Source organism: Gouania willdenowi, chromosome 7, assembly GCF_900634775.1.
Source record: "Gouania willdenowi chromosome 7, fGouWil2.1, whole genome shotgun sequence".
In the NCBI taxonomy this organism is placed as follows: Eukaryota; Metazoa; Chordata; class Actinopteri; order Blenniiformes; family Gobiesocidae; genus Gouania; species Gouania willdenowi.
In genome coordinates this window covers 36138873-36154343 of record NC_041050.1, presented here as the reverse complement: position 1 = coordinate 36154343, position 15471 = coordinate 36138873, and the positions used below count along the sequence as shown (strand labels likewise).

General features: G+C 35.7%; 2 protein-coding genes across 2 annotated transcripts; one reads left to right on the top strand and one right to left on the bottom strand.

The window, feature by feature from the left end:
* The first annotated feature begins 606 nt into the window (after positions 1-606).
* Positions 607-6508, top strand: dnali1 (dynein, axonemal, light intermediate chain 1). The gene is made up of 6 exons (XM_028453436.1): positions 607-717; positions 1272-1408; positions 3875-4044; positions 4146-4324; positions 6113-6277; positions 6379-6508. The coding sequence occupies exons 1-6, from the start codon at positions 646-648 to the stop codon at positions 6412-6414; spliced, it is 759 nt and encodes a 252-aa protein (XP_028309237.1). The 5' UTR covers positions 607-645; the 3' UTR covers positions 6415-6508.
* Positions 6509-7732: 1224 nt separating this feature from the next.
* On the bottom strand, positions 7733-11314 carry LOC114466940 (uncharacterized). The gene is made up of 5 exons (XM_028452817.1): positions 10993-11314; positions 8918-9001; positions 8302-8385; positions 8090-8221; positions 7733-8016 (listed from the first exon to the last, which is right to left on the bottom strand). The coding sequence occupies exons 1-5, from the start codon at positions 11237-11239 to the stop codon at positions 7733-7735; spliced, it is 831 nt and encodes a 276-aa protein (XP_028308618.1). The 5' UTR covers positions 11240-11314.
* Positions 11315-15471: the final 4157 nt, after the last annotated feature.

Below are 15471 nucleotides of genomic sequence, written 5' to 3'. Positions count from 1 at the left end.
AGTTATTTATTCATTTTAATCTTGTAGTACATGTTTACTGTTTATGAGAGCAACGTCCTGTGTGATGAGTAGATAACTGTACAAATGGTTTAACTGTCTTTGTTTTTGTAAAATGTTAAAACCCACACACATAGACTTTCTCCATGCCTTTCACAATAAAAACACTTCATAATTGCTATGCAATGTCAAAATAATGTTATGTAAGCATTATAAAATGACAAATAGCTCAGTTTAAAACAAAAATGAAACAAGCATAACTATTATCATTGGTTTAAGAAATAAATAAATACAACTTGTTGGCATAAATTAGTTAATTAAGGTCTCAATTTTAATCACAGTATCGCGTCACATAATGTTGTAAAAAAAACAGCTTTATGCAAAAAAAAAAAAAGAATCCATTTATTGAAGAAAGTATACCCAATTGTTGTTTTGGGGAGAGTTCAAAAGTTTAACTTTATGAATAAATACAGATTGAGGAAATTGCGGAAGGAAGAAGAAAAGCAGAAGCCGATTCCACCCGGAAGTCCTCCCAGCGCGACGCTGTGCGTTGCTATGACAACGCAAACAGTGGGTAAGCTCGGAGATTTTCTTCTTCGTTTGTTTTTTTTGTTGCTACTTCGGTTCAGTGTTTGTTTTAAAGTCACAATGAGCCGACCTGAAGAATCTCTCATGAAATACGACAACCTGGTTTTGATCAGCAATGACACAGACTCAAAGGTAACTTTACGTTCACCACATAAACATATTATTAAACAGGGATTTTATATGTATATGATTTATTTGTTTACAAAATATTCACAATTTCCACGTGTTTTTCAAATCCACAAATGCAACCACGATTTCCACATGTTTTCTTTAGGTTTTCACATGTTTCTAAGATTTTCCCATGTATTTTTTACATGTTCACTTGTTTTTTCCCACCTTTTTTAGATTTACGTGTTTTTTAGATTTTTACAAAACAAAATACTAAAATAACAGCAAAAAAATGCAAAATAAAAAAACAAAAATTATCACAATACAAAAAAGGATCTTTTTTTTTTTTTTTTTTTTCATTTAGTTTTTTTGATTTTGAAAATACACAAAATGACAACCAAAACCTTTGTTCTTTACTATATCAATGTTCCAATTGGTCTTTATTTTTTGTGGTTCTCATTGTGATAACAGTTGCTCATAGTGTTTTGGTCGTTATTTTTATTTCTTTCAACCTAATATACCCAAAATATTTAAACTTGTATTTGATGGTAAAATAAACTACATTTCTCTTACTCCAGGGAAGAGCTTTGAGGGTGAGCATGCAGCAGGTTTCCTCCTCCAGACCTGTTCCACCTCCTCCCAAACCAAAGTCACCGTCCAATAAGACTGTACAACAGAAGAATGATGACATTCTGAATTGCATTTTTCCACCCAGGTATAAAAATTTTATTTGTATTTATTTATTTATTTTTTTTATTACAGTTTAACAAATAGATAGTATACACTTATCTTAGGGTGGCAATATTTTGATTTAAAAAAATAGGACACTTGGGCCGACCTTGGTATATACTTAAAGTACACAACGTTTTCTTGAATCTACCTTATAACGGCAAAATACAATATAATAAATAAATAGGTTGTAAATAGGTTTAAAAATTCATTTATTTCTATAACAAAGATTTGAAAACAATCTTTATTTTTTTTCTTTCTTTATTTCTTTTTTTTTTTGTTTTTCTTTCTCTTTGTTGTCCATGTAAATTGTAAATAAAAAGTATATATATATATATATATATATATATATATATATATATATATAAAACAATCTAAAATCAGTGGTACCTCAAGCCAATCACCTTTATTATGCACTTTAATAATCTGTCATTAAAAAAAAAAAATCATATAAACCTTCTTAAAATCTCTCAATCATTGAAACAATATGAGAAACATCGCCCCCTAGAAATTAAAACTACAACAAAAACCTCAAAACTTACAGAACAGTGAATAATCAGTGAATACACACTTCAATAAATAACCATCTCAATTAAATACACCGTTATTTGTTCTCTTTTAATGTCTCTCTTGTACTTTGCTTCTCTTTCTCGTTTCAATTCAACATTATTTATATAGTGCAAATTACAAAAAAGTCCTCTCGAAGTGCTTAACAAAATATAGAGTCCATCGTAAGAAAGAAAGTACCAAACAAAGCAACTCTTAAGCTTTCAGGAACTGGTGGAATTTCTACGTAGCGTCTACTTACTTGTACTTCGGTAAACGTACCAATAGCACCGGGGGGTTGTCCGTACGGCAACCGTACTAGACACTTTCTTTATATTAACGTGTTTCCTGGTGTTATGGCAATTATTATATTCATCATCATATCGTCAAATGTATGTTCATGTGTACAATTTGTCATGTTTTAATACATGATGACTCCATTACTCTTTGCACTTTTGAACAGCTCAGTCATGTTAGATTAAACAGTACAGATCGTATTGTACTGCAACACAGAGTCTCTACTGAAGGCCAAACTCAAACTCACATGCAGATATACATGCACACACACACACACACACACACTATCAAGGATAGATAAGGGTGGCGCCCAACCTTCCTCATAATATACACGTCTTCATCATCCTCAAACGTTTCCACTGTTGGGCATCTGACCCCCTCCTTCTCCTCACCTCAGGGTGGAACGTTTTCTGTTATCTGTATAAAAGCTTCAGCTGTGAAACTGTTAGTTAGAGTGGGTCTTGCCTTTTTGCTCTGCCACAAGCCTTTTGCCTTTCATTCTTTCAGGATGGAAGCTTCTTTTTTACTCCTTTTTTATTTTATTTTATAATAAATCTTTTTTACAAAATCATCAATGCTTCGACTGGACTCCATCATTTAACCAGAGCAATAAATCATGTCTCCAAATGAGGTCAACCGCAAATTTGCCGTGACACTGGGAAACCTGGGAAATATCAATTTATAAAATATTCCCGAACAAGACGTGAAAAGAGGACATGTCCAGGTAAACCTGACGTATGGTCACTAACGCAGCATTTCTCAAATGGGGTACGTGTACCCATATGGGTACGCAATGGTAGTACAGGGGGTTTTTGAGAGAGCGTTTGAGTGGAAAATTAACAATTACAGTGTCAGTCTTGGTCCAATCCCAGGCCTGAAATGACCGGAAATGATAAAAGCTATAAAAATAAATCTATTCAGGAACCACTAAATCAGTGTTTTTCAACATTGGGGTTGAGAGCCCATGTGGGGTCGCCTGGAGTTTAAATGGGGTCACCTGAAATTTCTGAAAAATTAAAGTAGACTTTTGAAATGTTTTAATTATTATTCTTTTTCTTTTAAATTAAAACAACACACAATCCTAAACAACTGTATTTTTATACTTTCACTTTGTGAAATATAGATCTAGTTCAACAAAAATGCAGTAATTTTTCATTTTCTTTTCTTATCTAAAGACATTTGTTTAAACTACTTCATACTGTTACTCAGTCCGGCTTTAGGTTTTCTGGGGGAACAATATTTAAAATGAACACATAAAGAGCACATGTTGAGTATCACTGACTTAATAACAGTTTTATCATGGTCCCGGACCCCAGGTTGGGATCTAATGAATGAGGAATTTCTCCATCATAGTTTTGCAATAGAGGCTCCCAAACACCAGGACAGGATTCTTGTCCCAGTCCGTCTCTGTTGGGAACCACTGAACTAAATACTGATTCTTTCCACTTATTTAAAAATGAGAATCCTTAAAATGTGTCATCACTCATTCATTCCACATTATGCTTTATAGTTGTTTTTAAATGGTTTTCTAAGCAAAAAAGAAAGGGGGAACTTGAGGCAAAAAAGTTTGAGAACCACTGCTCTAACGTATCTGCCTTTTGTTCTACAGGAAATGGAAGGAGGGAAACCAGCTTTGTGTTCAACAGGTTTCTTCTGTTCCCTGCACGCGGTTAGACGTGGTCAGTCTGGAGAACTCTCTGGATACAAAGCTGCAGCAGAAACAGGCCAGAGCCACAGGCATCTGTCACGTCCGCAGAGAACTTTACACTCAGTGTTTTGGTATGAAGGATCCTTCAAAGTTCTTGAGCTATGAATCTCCATAAACATTTTATTTTTTTCTTATTACAAATTGTGACTCACTAACCTTCTTTGTCTTTAAGATGAATTAATCAGGCAGGTCGCTGTCAGCTGTGCTGAGAGGGGTCTGCTGCTGTCTCGGGTTAAAAATGAAATCCAAATGACCATCGGTGCCTACCACACACTGTATGAGAGCGCTGTGACTTTTGGCTTAAGAAAAGCACTGCAGGCACATCAAGACAAGACTGACATGGAACAGAAAGTAAGATATGACAAAGACAAATATACTGGTTGAGTTAATAAAATATAAATAAATGAAATGAAACGTCTTTTACCAAACCACAATTATTGTTTTTTAACCCGAGAGCACCATTTGTCTGTATTAACTTAGCATTAGCATAGCATAGCATTAACATTAGAATAGCATTAGCATTGGCTAGCATTAGCCTAACATTAGCACAGCATTAGCCTAATATAAGCATAGTATTAGCTTGCATTAACAATTGCATGAGCTAGCATTAGCACTAATGTAACATTAGCATTCAACAAGCAATATCATTAACATAGCATTATCATTAGCTAGCATAGCGTTAACATAATATTAATTTAGCATTAGCTAGCATTAGCATAAGTTAACAATAACATTGGCTAGAATTATTATTAGCTAGCATTAGCTTAACATTAGCGCTAACCTAGCATTAGCACTAACCTAGCATTAACATTCGGCATACAATAGCATTAACCTAGGATTAGTACTTACCTAGGATTAGCATTAGCATTCGTCTAGCAATGTCGTTAACCCAGCATTAGCACTAATTTAGGATTAGCATTTTTTTAGCAATAGCATTAGCCCAGCATTAACTAAGCATTAACCTGGTAATAGCTAAATATTAGCAATAAGGTTGAAAAAGTTGAAGGTAGTAGCTGAACATGTTATAGGTTCAACGGAAGAAGGGCTTAAAAGTTGAAAAAACTGAAATTTCCAATGAAATGGATGGGAACGAAAAATTGCATGTGAAATAACTTTAAAAGTTACAAATTATAAAAATAAAAGCATAAATAGCGGGAATTTTCTGAAGCCTCCTGCATCCTCACTAATAATACACAAAGTTAATAACATAATTGATAATATTTACTACACAATGACAGAATACGGGTCAAAATGCATGTTCTCACTCATTCACGCTCTCAGGGATTAAATGCTTCTCAAATACAGCAGCATTTCACAAGTATCATATACTGTTTGAAATCTTAGAATCTTCTGTTTTAACCATATGAACCATTCTAAGACACAACCATCACAGCAAACACAGTCAATTATTTTGTCAAACTTTGGAAAGAAAATGGCAACATTAACAAGCCAGCACTCCTCACCTTTAAAGTGATGCCATGTCTGACTGAATCCATATATTCCATCATTCTTATGACATTCAAATATCTAATGAATCCCAGCATTTAGTCCAAAACACAGTAAAACCGCTGTAAAATAATAAAATGTAACATCCTATTTACAAGAAGAAAGCAGCTCCGCCCTGATTTATTCTTACTTTTTTTTTTTTTTTTTTTTTAGCTCTGTGAGGCTGACCATGTCAGTAAAAATCCTTATTTTTAGACTCATGTCGTAAATTCATGATAAAATCAGGCCGGCTGATGCTTTTAGCCTCATTTTTGCTGCAGTACCATCCATGAACTGCTGGGTGCAGTGTCGCTTCTCCATTTACATTAATGAAGAAGAATTGCGCAACAGAAGAAGAACCAAGTCACATGACTCGAGCACCAAAAAATAACTTGTATTTTTAAAAGAACAAATAATGTGGTCATATATATTTTGTACGGTCATTGTGTTTTATGGCACTTAAAACATTTTTATATTATGGACATTATATTAAAAATTCTATTTTTTCAAATGAATTTGGGAAAACTGTAATGAAAAGTTTTTACCACTGGAGGGGGCTAATACTCTCCCTGCCTCAACCCCACGTATGAGGTAAAATAGTTCAACATTCACAGTTTGAGAACTAATCTACAAGTGAGTTTTCTTATTTTCTAGCTTTCAGATCTGGAGGATGAGATAAAGGATCTAAAGGAGCAGCTGGAGGAACAGAAAGCTAAATGCAAATCACTTGAAAAGAGTGAAGCTGAAAAACGCCAGCAAGAGGAAATGAAGCACCTCGAGGAAATTCAGTATCTTAAGAAAGCCAACCAACAACTGAAGGTGCCATTTTATATTTCATAGCAGAGCCAAACGCTAATTGGTTTCATATTTGATAAAACTAGTCATTGTAACTTTCTAAATGTACAAACGTCTTTTTTCAGGCACTACTGGAAGCATTCATGAAATCAAATAAATGAAAACTCAAAATGTTTTTTTGAGAGAGAGAAAACTCCTGGTCTACTATCACCCAGTGGATGGACTATTTAAGTCAGATCCTCAGGCTTTTCATTTTCTGCTTCATTCTGGTGGTTCCCAGTCTTTGCTTTAGTTTGGTTTAGTTCTTATGGTTTATTGTCATTAAATCCCATAAACTTACTTTACTCTGTACCTCATTTTTTGTCATGGCTCAACAAGTTCATAGCAGTAGTATTTAAACTAATAACTTGGTATGTAGAGGATGTTTCCTATTAAATGCACACGACCATTTAAGAAAAAATGTTTTGCTCTCGTTGAATCTCCATTCAGCGCTCTAGCCCCGGGAAAGGGGCGGAGACTGTGAGCAACAGCTGTCAGACAGTCCATCAAACACAATCCTGGCTCTGATTGGTTCTTTTTGCTCGGTCGCGGTGCATTCTGGCAATCTGCCAAAGGCAGCAGGAGCAGCAGGGGGCGGGGCTCATGAGCCTGTTTTTTCACAAAAACTACTAGTTTCATGTAAAACTGTCCTTACATAGTGACAGCTTTAGCAAATATGACAAAAAGTCACTTTTGCACCTTTAACCCCCAGAAGTGTTTAATTGGAGGCCATGATAAGGAGCGTTCCAATTCTCTAAAAGCGAAAGAAAGCAGGTTCAGTGCTTCCTTTATAACCTTCTTTAGCCTAGGAAACACTGATACATCCTTTACCAAAGGAGACCAGATAATGCTGACCCACAATTTCTTGCGGCAACAAAATTTATCGGGACGGAAACTCACGATGTCGTTCAAGAAAAAGGCATCAGAGACATTTTTAGCCACATTATGTTTTATTCAACTTATTTAATTTACCTAGGAATGCTTTGTGTGGTTGTACATGTGTATGTCTACAATGTTAAGTAGGCCTATATATTACATAAATGTAGCAGTTTCATAAAATCATACTTATTTTGGATTAATGTTGATTAGTGTGTGGAAGGTGAGTGTGAGCATCCATTCTCAATGTGACGTTCTTTTAGTTTCACTTTTTGTTCCTTGTAGCCTGGTAGCCTTTTTTCCTTTGATTTACATTCAAACCTTGTGATATTTGAGATTATATCAGCTGTTAGAGGCACAGGGGAAAGTGTTATAAATGCATTTTTAATTTTTTAGAGGAAATTTGGAGTTTTTTCACCACGGCAGACGTCACAAAGACAACATTTTAAGATCAAAACCAAAACATGAAACAAAAATAAATAATTCTTTGTTAATTACATTTAATTTTATTCATCTTCACTTGTTCTCAGTGAGCTCAGATCTCAGTTAAAGAATGTTTGTTTCTCACATTATGAAAAGCAGGTGACCACTGAAGGTGTTGTGGTTATTATTATTATCTCCTATCTTGGTGTTCTTCCACTGACGCAAAAACACAACATCTCCCACCTCCAGCAGCAGTGTAGCACCATTAGCACTATTTACCCAAAGAGAAGTCTGTTGCTCATATGCAATACAAATCAGCTGTTCGTTCTTCATCAGAGCAGCCCCAGAGCCATGTGAAGTTTCTCCAGGTCCATGAATGTAGAACTCAAAGTGATAGGCCCCCCTCACTGGTGCAGTAAAGAGTCCTGTGGGACAGATTGGTCAATGAATGGATTCATCTTATCATCTTAATATTCATTAAACCAGTGATATTTATACCTGTCTGTGGGTTGTAGGCATTTCCAATATTTTCAATCACATTTTTGAAGATCAGGTTTGTGTCTGTGTTAAATGGTCCAATGATTTCACCTCCAGAAACCAGCAGGGCTGCAGAGAAGGCAACCTGCCTCACTTTAAGAGAGAAAAGTCCTTTTACAGCAGCTGATGGTCCAGGAACAGGAATGCTGTGGTACTGAGATAAAATCACAAACCTTCTCTGTCCTTCCTCAGAGCTTCCACCTGCTTTTCACTGATGTTTACTTTGGTTTTAATGGTGACCAGCTCTGCTGCCTGTGCTGAAAGAAAAACCATTGCACTTATTCTCTATTGAAAGAAAGCAACACTGTTTTTCATACAATTATTCTTCATCACTTCAACTTTTCTAAAAACTTAGTGACTTTTTCAGCTGAACATCAGGAAACTCTTCAAAGGACCTTAAACCAGTGGTGGCTGCTGCTAAAACTGGTGAGTAAGTTCTCATGGTTGAATATTAGAGCCAGTCAGCAGCTGTTAAATATAGCCTGTTGGTTTGAAACTGTAAAAATATTCAATACAAAATGTTCAACACATGTTTTATGTGTTTAAAATGACTTCAGCGCTCTAGTTTTTTTTATTAAGTTGCAGAAAACTTTAATGTAATTTTTAGGGGCATTTATTTATATATTTTCTTTTATAAAATGATTCTTTAGCAGCCGAATGTATTTATATTTATTTGTAATTCATATGAGAAGTTATAAATAAAATGATGTTTTGTATCAAATATTTATCAAATCTATGCAGATATCTGGAACACTTTAACAATTCTGTCATTGTAAATGTTATACTTACTTTGAATTTGTTGTTGTTGCTGTAGTTGCAGCTTTTCCAGCTCATTTTTTTGCAGTTCCAGTTCTTTCAGTGTGGTTGATTGTTCTAAAATATAAAGTAAATGTTGAGAACATGTGAGATAAATCCACCCTATAAAGCAGTGGTTCTCAAACTATTTTCGCCCAAGTTCTCCTTTTGTCCAACGACAACATTTTGCTTAGAAAACTATTTAAAAACAACGATAGATCATAATGATGGAATGAACGAGTGATAACACACATTTTTAAGAATTTCATTTTGTAAATAGGTGGAAAAAAAAGTGCAATGGTTCTCAACCTTTTTTGGATCGTGACCCCGTTTTGATAACAAGAATTTCTGGAGACCCCAAAGACATTTTTTTCTCAAATTAGTTTTTGATCATGTTTGCGCTCAGATATATCTTTTTTTTTTTAAAAAACTGCATTATAGTTGAACTCAATGTAATTTTCATAAATTACAAAATGTAATTTTTCAGAAATTTCAGACAACCCCGTTTAAACTCCAGGCAACCTTGGGGTCACGACCCCAATGTTGAAAAACACTGATTTAGTGGCTCCTGAATAGATTTATTTCTATAGTTTTTATCATTTGCAGTCATCTCACGCCTGGTGTGGGACCAAGACTGACACTTTGTTAATTTTTCTCTCTCTCTTTCTCTAGTAGCCCCTCTAGTGCCATTGTGTACCCCAAGGGATACACATACCCCCATTTGGGAAACACTGCTATGAAGGACAGACACAGTTTATTTTTATATACCAATGCCATGCAGTCAGCGTAGACAAGGTAGGCAGTACTTACCCAAAGGTGAATTGATATTTTGATTATTTGTTTTATTTAAAACATAATTATAAATGATTTCTTTTTTAATTTCTGATAGCCTACAGTACCTATAAAATTGAAAGTTTCAGCATTTTGTGCTTTTCATTTCCCAAATTCCTAAACATTGCTATTTCCTGGTACGGCTGCACAGTCTCACTCCAGAGGAGGCCACGCCCTCTCCCAAAAACATATTTCTGCTCTGCCTCTGGCCCCATAGCGTGTTTTTATCAGTGACGTGCCGTCAGGGTAGGCAAGGTAGGCAGTGCCTATCCGAGGGTGAATTGATAGTTTGATTATTTAATTATAATTTATTTTTATTTTTATTTTTTTAATTATCATATAATTATAAATTATTTATTTTTCCATTTCCAATAGCCTACAGTACCTATATGTTTGAAAGTGTCCGCATTTTGTGCGTTTCATAGCCCAAATGACTAAACAGCGCATTTTCTAGCTAGTGGGTGGGATAACACTGCAGTGTGGATGACAGCGCTAGAGATGATAGAGAAACTTTGTTTTGAGGAAAAATGACAGCTTTTAAAAGATGGAGACCAACACCTGAGATACCAGCTAAGGTAAGGTCAGAACATGTTTCATACTTTTCACAGTGAATGGTACAAAAGGAAGGATTGACTTTGTGGATGTTCCTCACTGAGGCTGTTCTAAGTTGTCTTTTTCTCCGTGTTTCTGTGTTTCCAACACAAACAACACATGTGCTGCCGTGTCATGAGATATATCTTGTTGGAGAGTATGGAGGCTATATTAAATAATTGTTTATGTTTCTTTAATGGTGTTTATGATGTTGATTTTGTTAGATGCTAAATGCTTGTTCATGTGGATCTTATTGAGTTTTTTCTTTTTTATTATGAATTTTATATTTTTATAAACACATTGACATGACTTTGTTGTAAATTGCGCTATACAAATAAAGTTGAATTGAATTAACACTTGCCAGGAGAAACATATAAATTGTCATTGGTGTTGACATTGGTGGTCTCGATTTGCAACGTCCTGCCTACCCAACCCTAGTGCTCACGGCACGTCACTGTCATATACAGAGCATTAGTTTCTGTTTCAAAGTCTGCTTTAATATGTTTATAATATCTTATAAAGTCTTCAAACACAAAGCTTTAATTCATCAGAGATTTGTTACTTTTTTAATCTTTTTTGAGGAACTATTACATTATAAATGTATGTTTCCAATGTGTTCCAATGCTGAGCGATGTGCATCACATTACCTTCATTCTGTCTTTGCAGGTGCTTCACCTCCACCTTCACTTCAGCCAGCTGGACGCTGATGTCTCTCAGCATAGAGTTGATGTCAGGGATGAAGTTCTGCTGTTGGTTCTGAGGTTTGTTTCCTGCAGGTTGGGTTGAAATGATTACTTTCTCAGCCTCATCTTGGGGTTCAGCTGCAGAGACACAGCAGATACTGAGCAGCACTAATGGAAGAATCAAAGCCATCTCTATTCTCTGTCTGTGCATCTCAACTGTTAAACCAGCCTTAAATATAATCCTGACTGTAGAGCAATGATCAATGAGTTACCAGAAGAGTTTATCAGACACACATTCAGTACACAAAGATATCAGTGAATTATTGCCCAGACATGGACTGGCCATCTGACATACCAGGCAATGCCCGGTGGGCCGTCGACCCAAAGTGGGCCGGTCTAATGCACTACGTTTTTTTTTTTTTTAAATGAGTATTTTGACATGACTCATCAGACGGCATATGTGGGGCGGTGCAAGTTTCTTCATTCCCTCCTTGTGGGCCACTTATCATTGGCTAACAGTGTGGCCAGCGTCCATCAACACATGTTTTTGGTCCATTGTTTGTCATTGTCAATCAATCATTGGCTCAGAGAGCCCTGACAGTGCTGTCAATCACTACATGAGCCAAGCGGGGGGTGGGATCTCATTTGCCCGACAAACAAACTATCTGCTAACTTTACCTAGTAGTCAGAGAAAAATGTACAGGAGGGAAAACGCACAGGGGACACTGAGAAACAGCGAGTCAAAAAGATAAACTCACTAAAGTCATCACCCAGCAGTGATATGGAAAGTCCTTTTAACATTTAATAGCTAGTCTGGATATGTAATACAGATATCTGAAATTTAATTCTTCCTCGTCTAAATGAACATTTTATATATTTACAATGACATTCTTCCTATCTACAATTGTAATGTCAGATATCCACAAAATATTTCCTCTTAGGATAAATGATGTCATTTACCCCATTGATGTGTATGAGATTGGTCATTATGATATATTTAATTCAGTTATGGATAGGCACAATGTGATATGTGGATATCTGCAACTAAATTATGACTATCCATAGCTACATTTAGAGATATCTACAATTTAATTCTGACTAGTCATGATTCCAAATCAAGATATCTTCAACTCCCATCCATTATAGATTTCTTTAATCACATTGTAACTAGTCAAAATGACATTATTGATATATTGAACTGGTCAGAATGCACTTGTAGTTACCCTAAAATAAGTTATGGATAGTCATAATTTAGTTGCAGATATCAATTATCGAGTTAGAGATATCTTTCAATTAATTGTGTTTAGAGATATCTCAAATTATTTTACAAATACTTTATTTGTAGCTCGTCAAAATGTAATTACAGATATCTTAAACAAGAGTTTTGACGAGGTGAATTTATATTGCAGATATCTGTAATTGTTCTGACAGGTAGGAGGAGGGGCTAGTGGTGCGCGGGAGGCCAGAGCGGTTAAGCATCATGTCCGAGCAGCCTGCTGAATACAGAGCTGTACTGTTCAACAGGGTTTTTAACTCTGCAGCCTGTGCTAGACAGGAGCTATCATCCAGAACTTTAGACACTTTTCTGTCAACGACAACACAGCTATTTCGCCGTCGTTTTCTCTATTTTCCGAGTAAGCTAACAGGCTGACGTTAGCTTGGTGACCATAATTTGACTTTCAAAACAGAGTTCACTTCTCAACGTTTTATTTAATTGAACTTGTAACGGCAAAATATAATATAGTAGATAAATAAGTTGTTATTGTCCACAAGGTTTGAAAAAGAATGTCTCTCTTAGACGTTAAGGGATACGCCTCAAATATGGATGAAAATGCATTTTCTCACAGCATCTAGAATCATTGGTGGCTCAAGTCAGTCATGCCTATTATGCATTATTACAGTGGTTTCTAACCTTTTTAAGATCATGATCCTATTTTAAAATCACAAATCTTTCGTGACCTCAAAGTTTCTAGTTTAATCGTGTTTGTTATACTGTGTTACAAATACAAAGTACCCAGGATTAGTGCAGAAAATGATGAGATATGCCAGCTCAGATATTTTCATACTGTATTATATGTATTAGTTTCATTTTTTATTTTTTTGTTCTTCTTTTCTTTATACTGCACTTTATTTAAAATAGATTTATATTTGAGAAAGTGAAGTTACAGAATATATTTGTTTAAAACTGTGTTGTGCTTTATTTTGATAAAGAATAAAGAAGAAAAAAAATCGTACATGCCAGTAAATAATAATTAATACTGTAACATATTGATACACCTTAATAAACAATTGGGAGAGTTTGCATCACATGGTCCCATGCTGACTCTGAGCTTTATTCTATATTCTATATTCATTGAGACGGGAGGTGATTTATTTATTTATTTATTTATTCAGTTTTTTTCCGACATGGTTACATTCAGTTTTTTTTTTTTTTTTTTTGTACATGCCGAAAAAGGAGACGAGAGAAGCAGTTTGCTTATCTGGGTCCCGTCCCCTGTTTTACCATCGCAAATTTACATGGGTTTACATGTCTCTCTGGTCAAACATTCTTGAGTTGTTCTGAACAGTCCTTTTTTGTGTATTCTCATCTGTAGTCAGTATTGTCTTGTTTTTATTCCTCCTCCTCTCTATCGTTGTTCGTGTTGGCCTTGTTCCCTGCCAGACGTTGTTAGCATTCCTCCAGTTCAAGAATAGTTCCTCTTTCGAAGGTGTTTGGAAGGTTTTTCCCTTTTCATCCATAATGTCACCACTCGGGAATGTCTCTTTTGGACACACAAGTTTGCAGCTTGTTTTGTCTCTACTTCAAGGTTAATCCAGCTGTTGTTAATTCTATTGGCAGTGTTGTATTTTCCACTGTTAGATTTAACTTGTATAAACACATTATTATATCTTAGTTCATAAGCAAGGTAGTAATTTCATTGTACAGGAAAACATGTTTCTAACTGCACATATGACAATGAACACTTTGAATTTAAATTTAATGTAATCCTTAATTACCCCACCATCTAGCAATTGAAATGAATAAATGACAGACCTTTTTTACTTTTGGTTTCCACATTTAATTCAGTCTCCGTAAAATAATCACAGTGAGTTTTGTTTCCAGTGTTTATATAGATCTGGGTCCATATCCATGATTACCATCAGTAATGTTGTTTTTTAGGTGGATCCTTCGTTTTTTTCCGTCTTCCATCGTTTTGATGAGGATTGGTTTTGCGTTCTCTTCTCCCAGTGGTGTGATATAAATCCTGCAGTTTCTTGTCCACGTCCTCACAATTTTTCCTCCTTTTTTTATTTGGCGTGCCTTTCTTGCAATGCTTGCATTTTGTTTCGTCAGGTTTTCATTGATGTACACCTTCGTTCCCTTCAGTTTTTTTCCTTGCTTGAGTATTTCTCCTTTGAATTTCATATTCATGAAGGTTATTTTTACAGCTCTGTTATCATTTTTCTTTGGCAGGAGATGGCAGGAGTTGATGTTGTCAGGGTTCAGGACAATGTCCTTCGACTCCAGGTAGTCAATGACCTGTTGTTCAATCGATTTTGTTTCTTCGTGACTCGCGTAACTCCTGGGTTTTATCTTTAGACCTGTGATGATGACATCTTTCTCTCTTTCCTTTTGTTCCAGCTGTTCAACCCTGGCGTTCAACAATTTTATCTCTTCAGCATTTCTTTCATTCTTTTCTTTCAGTACCTTTGCTTGGCTTTGTAGGTTTTCCAGTGAGTTTTCCAGCGTCTTTTCCAACGACTTTATCTCGGCAGATAGGTTTCGTAGACCCTCGCGTAACATCTCCTTGACCTCTTCCAAACCCGAATTGGGTTCTGAAGGGCCTCCCTGCGGTTTTTTCACCATTTTCCTTCAGTCTTGGGCCCAATTTTTCAGGCTGTTCAGCTGTAGCCAGCTGTAGCCAAGGTCGTGTTATCGGAGCGAATGAAAAACACGTCTGCCCTCTCCAAAGACCAGAGACTCATGATGGAGGGATGAGGTCTATGGAAACTTTACCTTAACTTCCTACATTCTAACTTTCTCCCAGTGGTTCCTTTGTTTTCTAATCCCTCTCTGAACCTCCATGGAGGTTTTATCATCCAGGAGGATCTTCCTGCTGATATTTCTTTCATTAATCGACCAGTATTTGGTCTCTTTCAATCCATCTTGGACTTCAGTCTCTCTTCTCTCTGCCTGTGTCTGTCTCTGACGATTTTGTCAAAACAAATCGGCATCTTTAATAATTCTGTCACATGTGAATAAAACTACCGTAATGTAAAGAACAACTCCTTAGCTTTCAGAAACTGCTGGAATTTGTCAGATAGAGCAAATATTAGCAGAGTTATGGACATTGCACACTGTAAGTTACAGAACTCACAAAATTAAAGGCAATCGATTGCCTCAATTTTTTGATTAACTTAAAAGTCATAATTTTCAAGAACTTAAAATGTTGGATGACTGGC

Bases quoted from the DNA above. Each gene is read 5' to 3' on its own strand.
- dnali1 (XM_028453436.1), top strand. From the start codon at position 646: ATGAGCCGACCTGAAGAATCTCTCATGAAATACGACAACCTGGTTTTG. The intron at 4,325-6,112 runs GTAAGATATGAC...CTTATTTTCTAG, and splicing joins AGACTGACATGGAACAGAAA to CTTTCAGATCTGGAGGATGA. The intron at 6,278-6,378 runs GTGCCATTTTAT...GTCTTTTTTCAG, and splicing joins AAGCCAACCAACAACTGAAG to GCACTACTGGAAGCATTCAT.
- LOC114466940 (XM_028452817.1), bottom strand. From the start codon at position 11,239: ATGCACAGACAGAGAATAGAGATGGCTTTGATTCTTCCATTAGTGCTG. The intron at 8,222-8,301 runs GTTTGTGATTTT...TCTCTCTTAAAG, and splicing joins TCTGAGGAAGGACAGAGAAG to TGAGGCAGGTTGCCTTCTCT. The intron at 8,017-8,089 runs GTATAAATATCA...TCTGTCCCACAG, and splicing joins TGCCTACAACCCACAGACAG to GACTCTTTACTGCACCAGTG.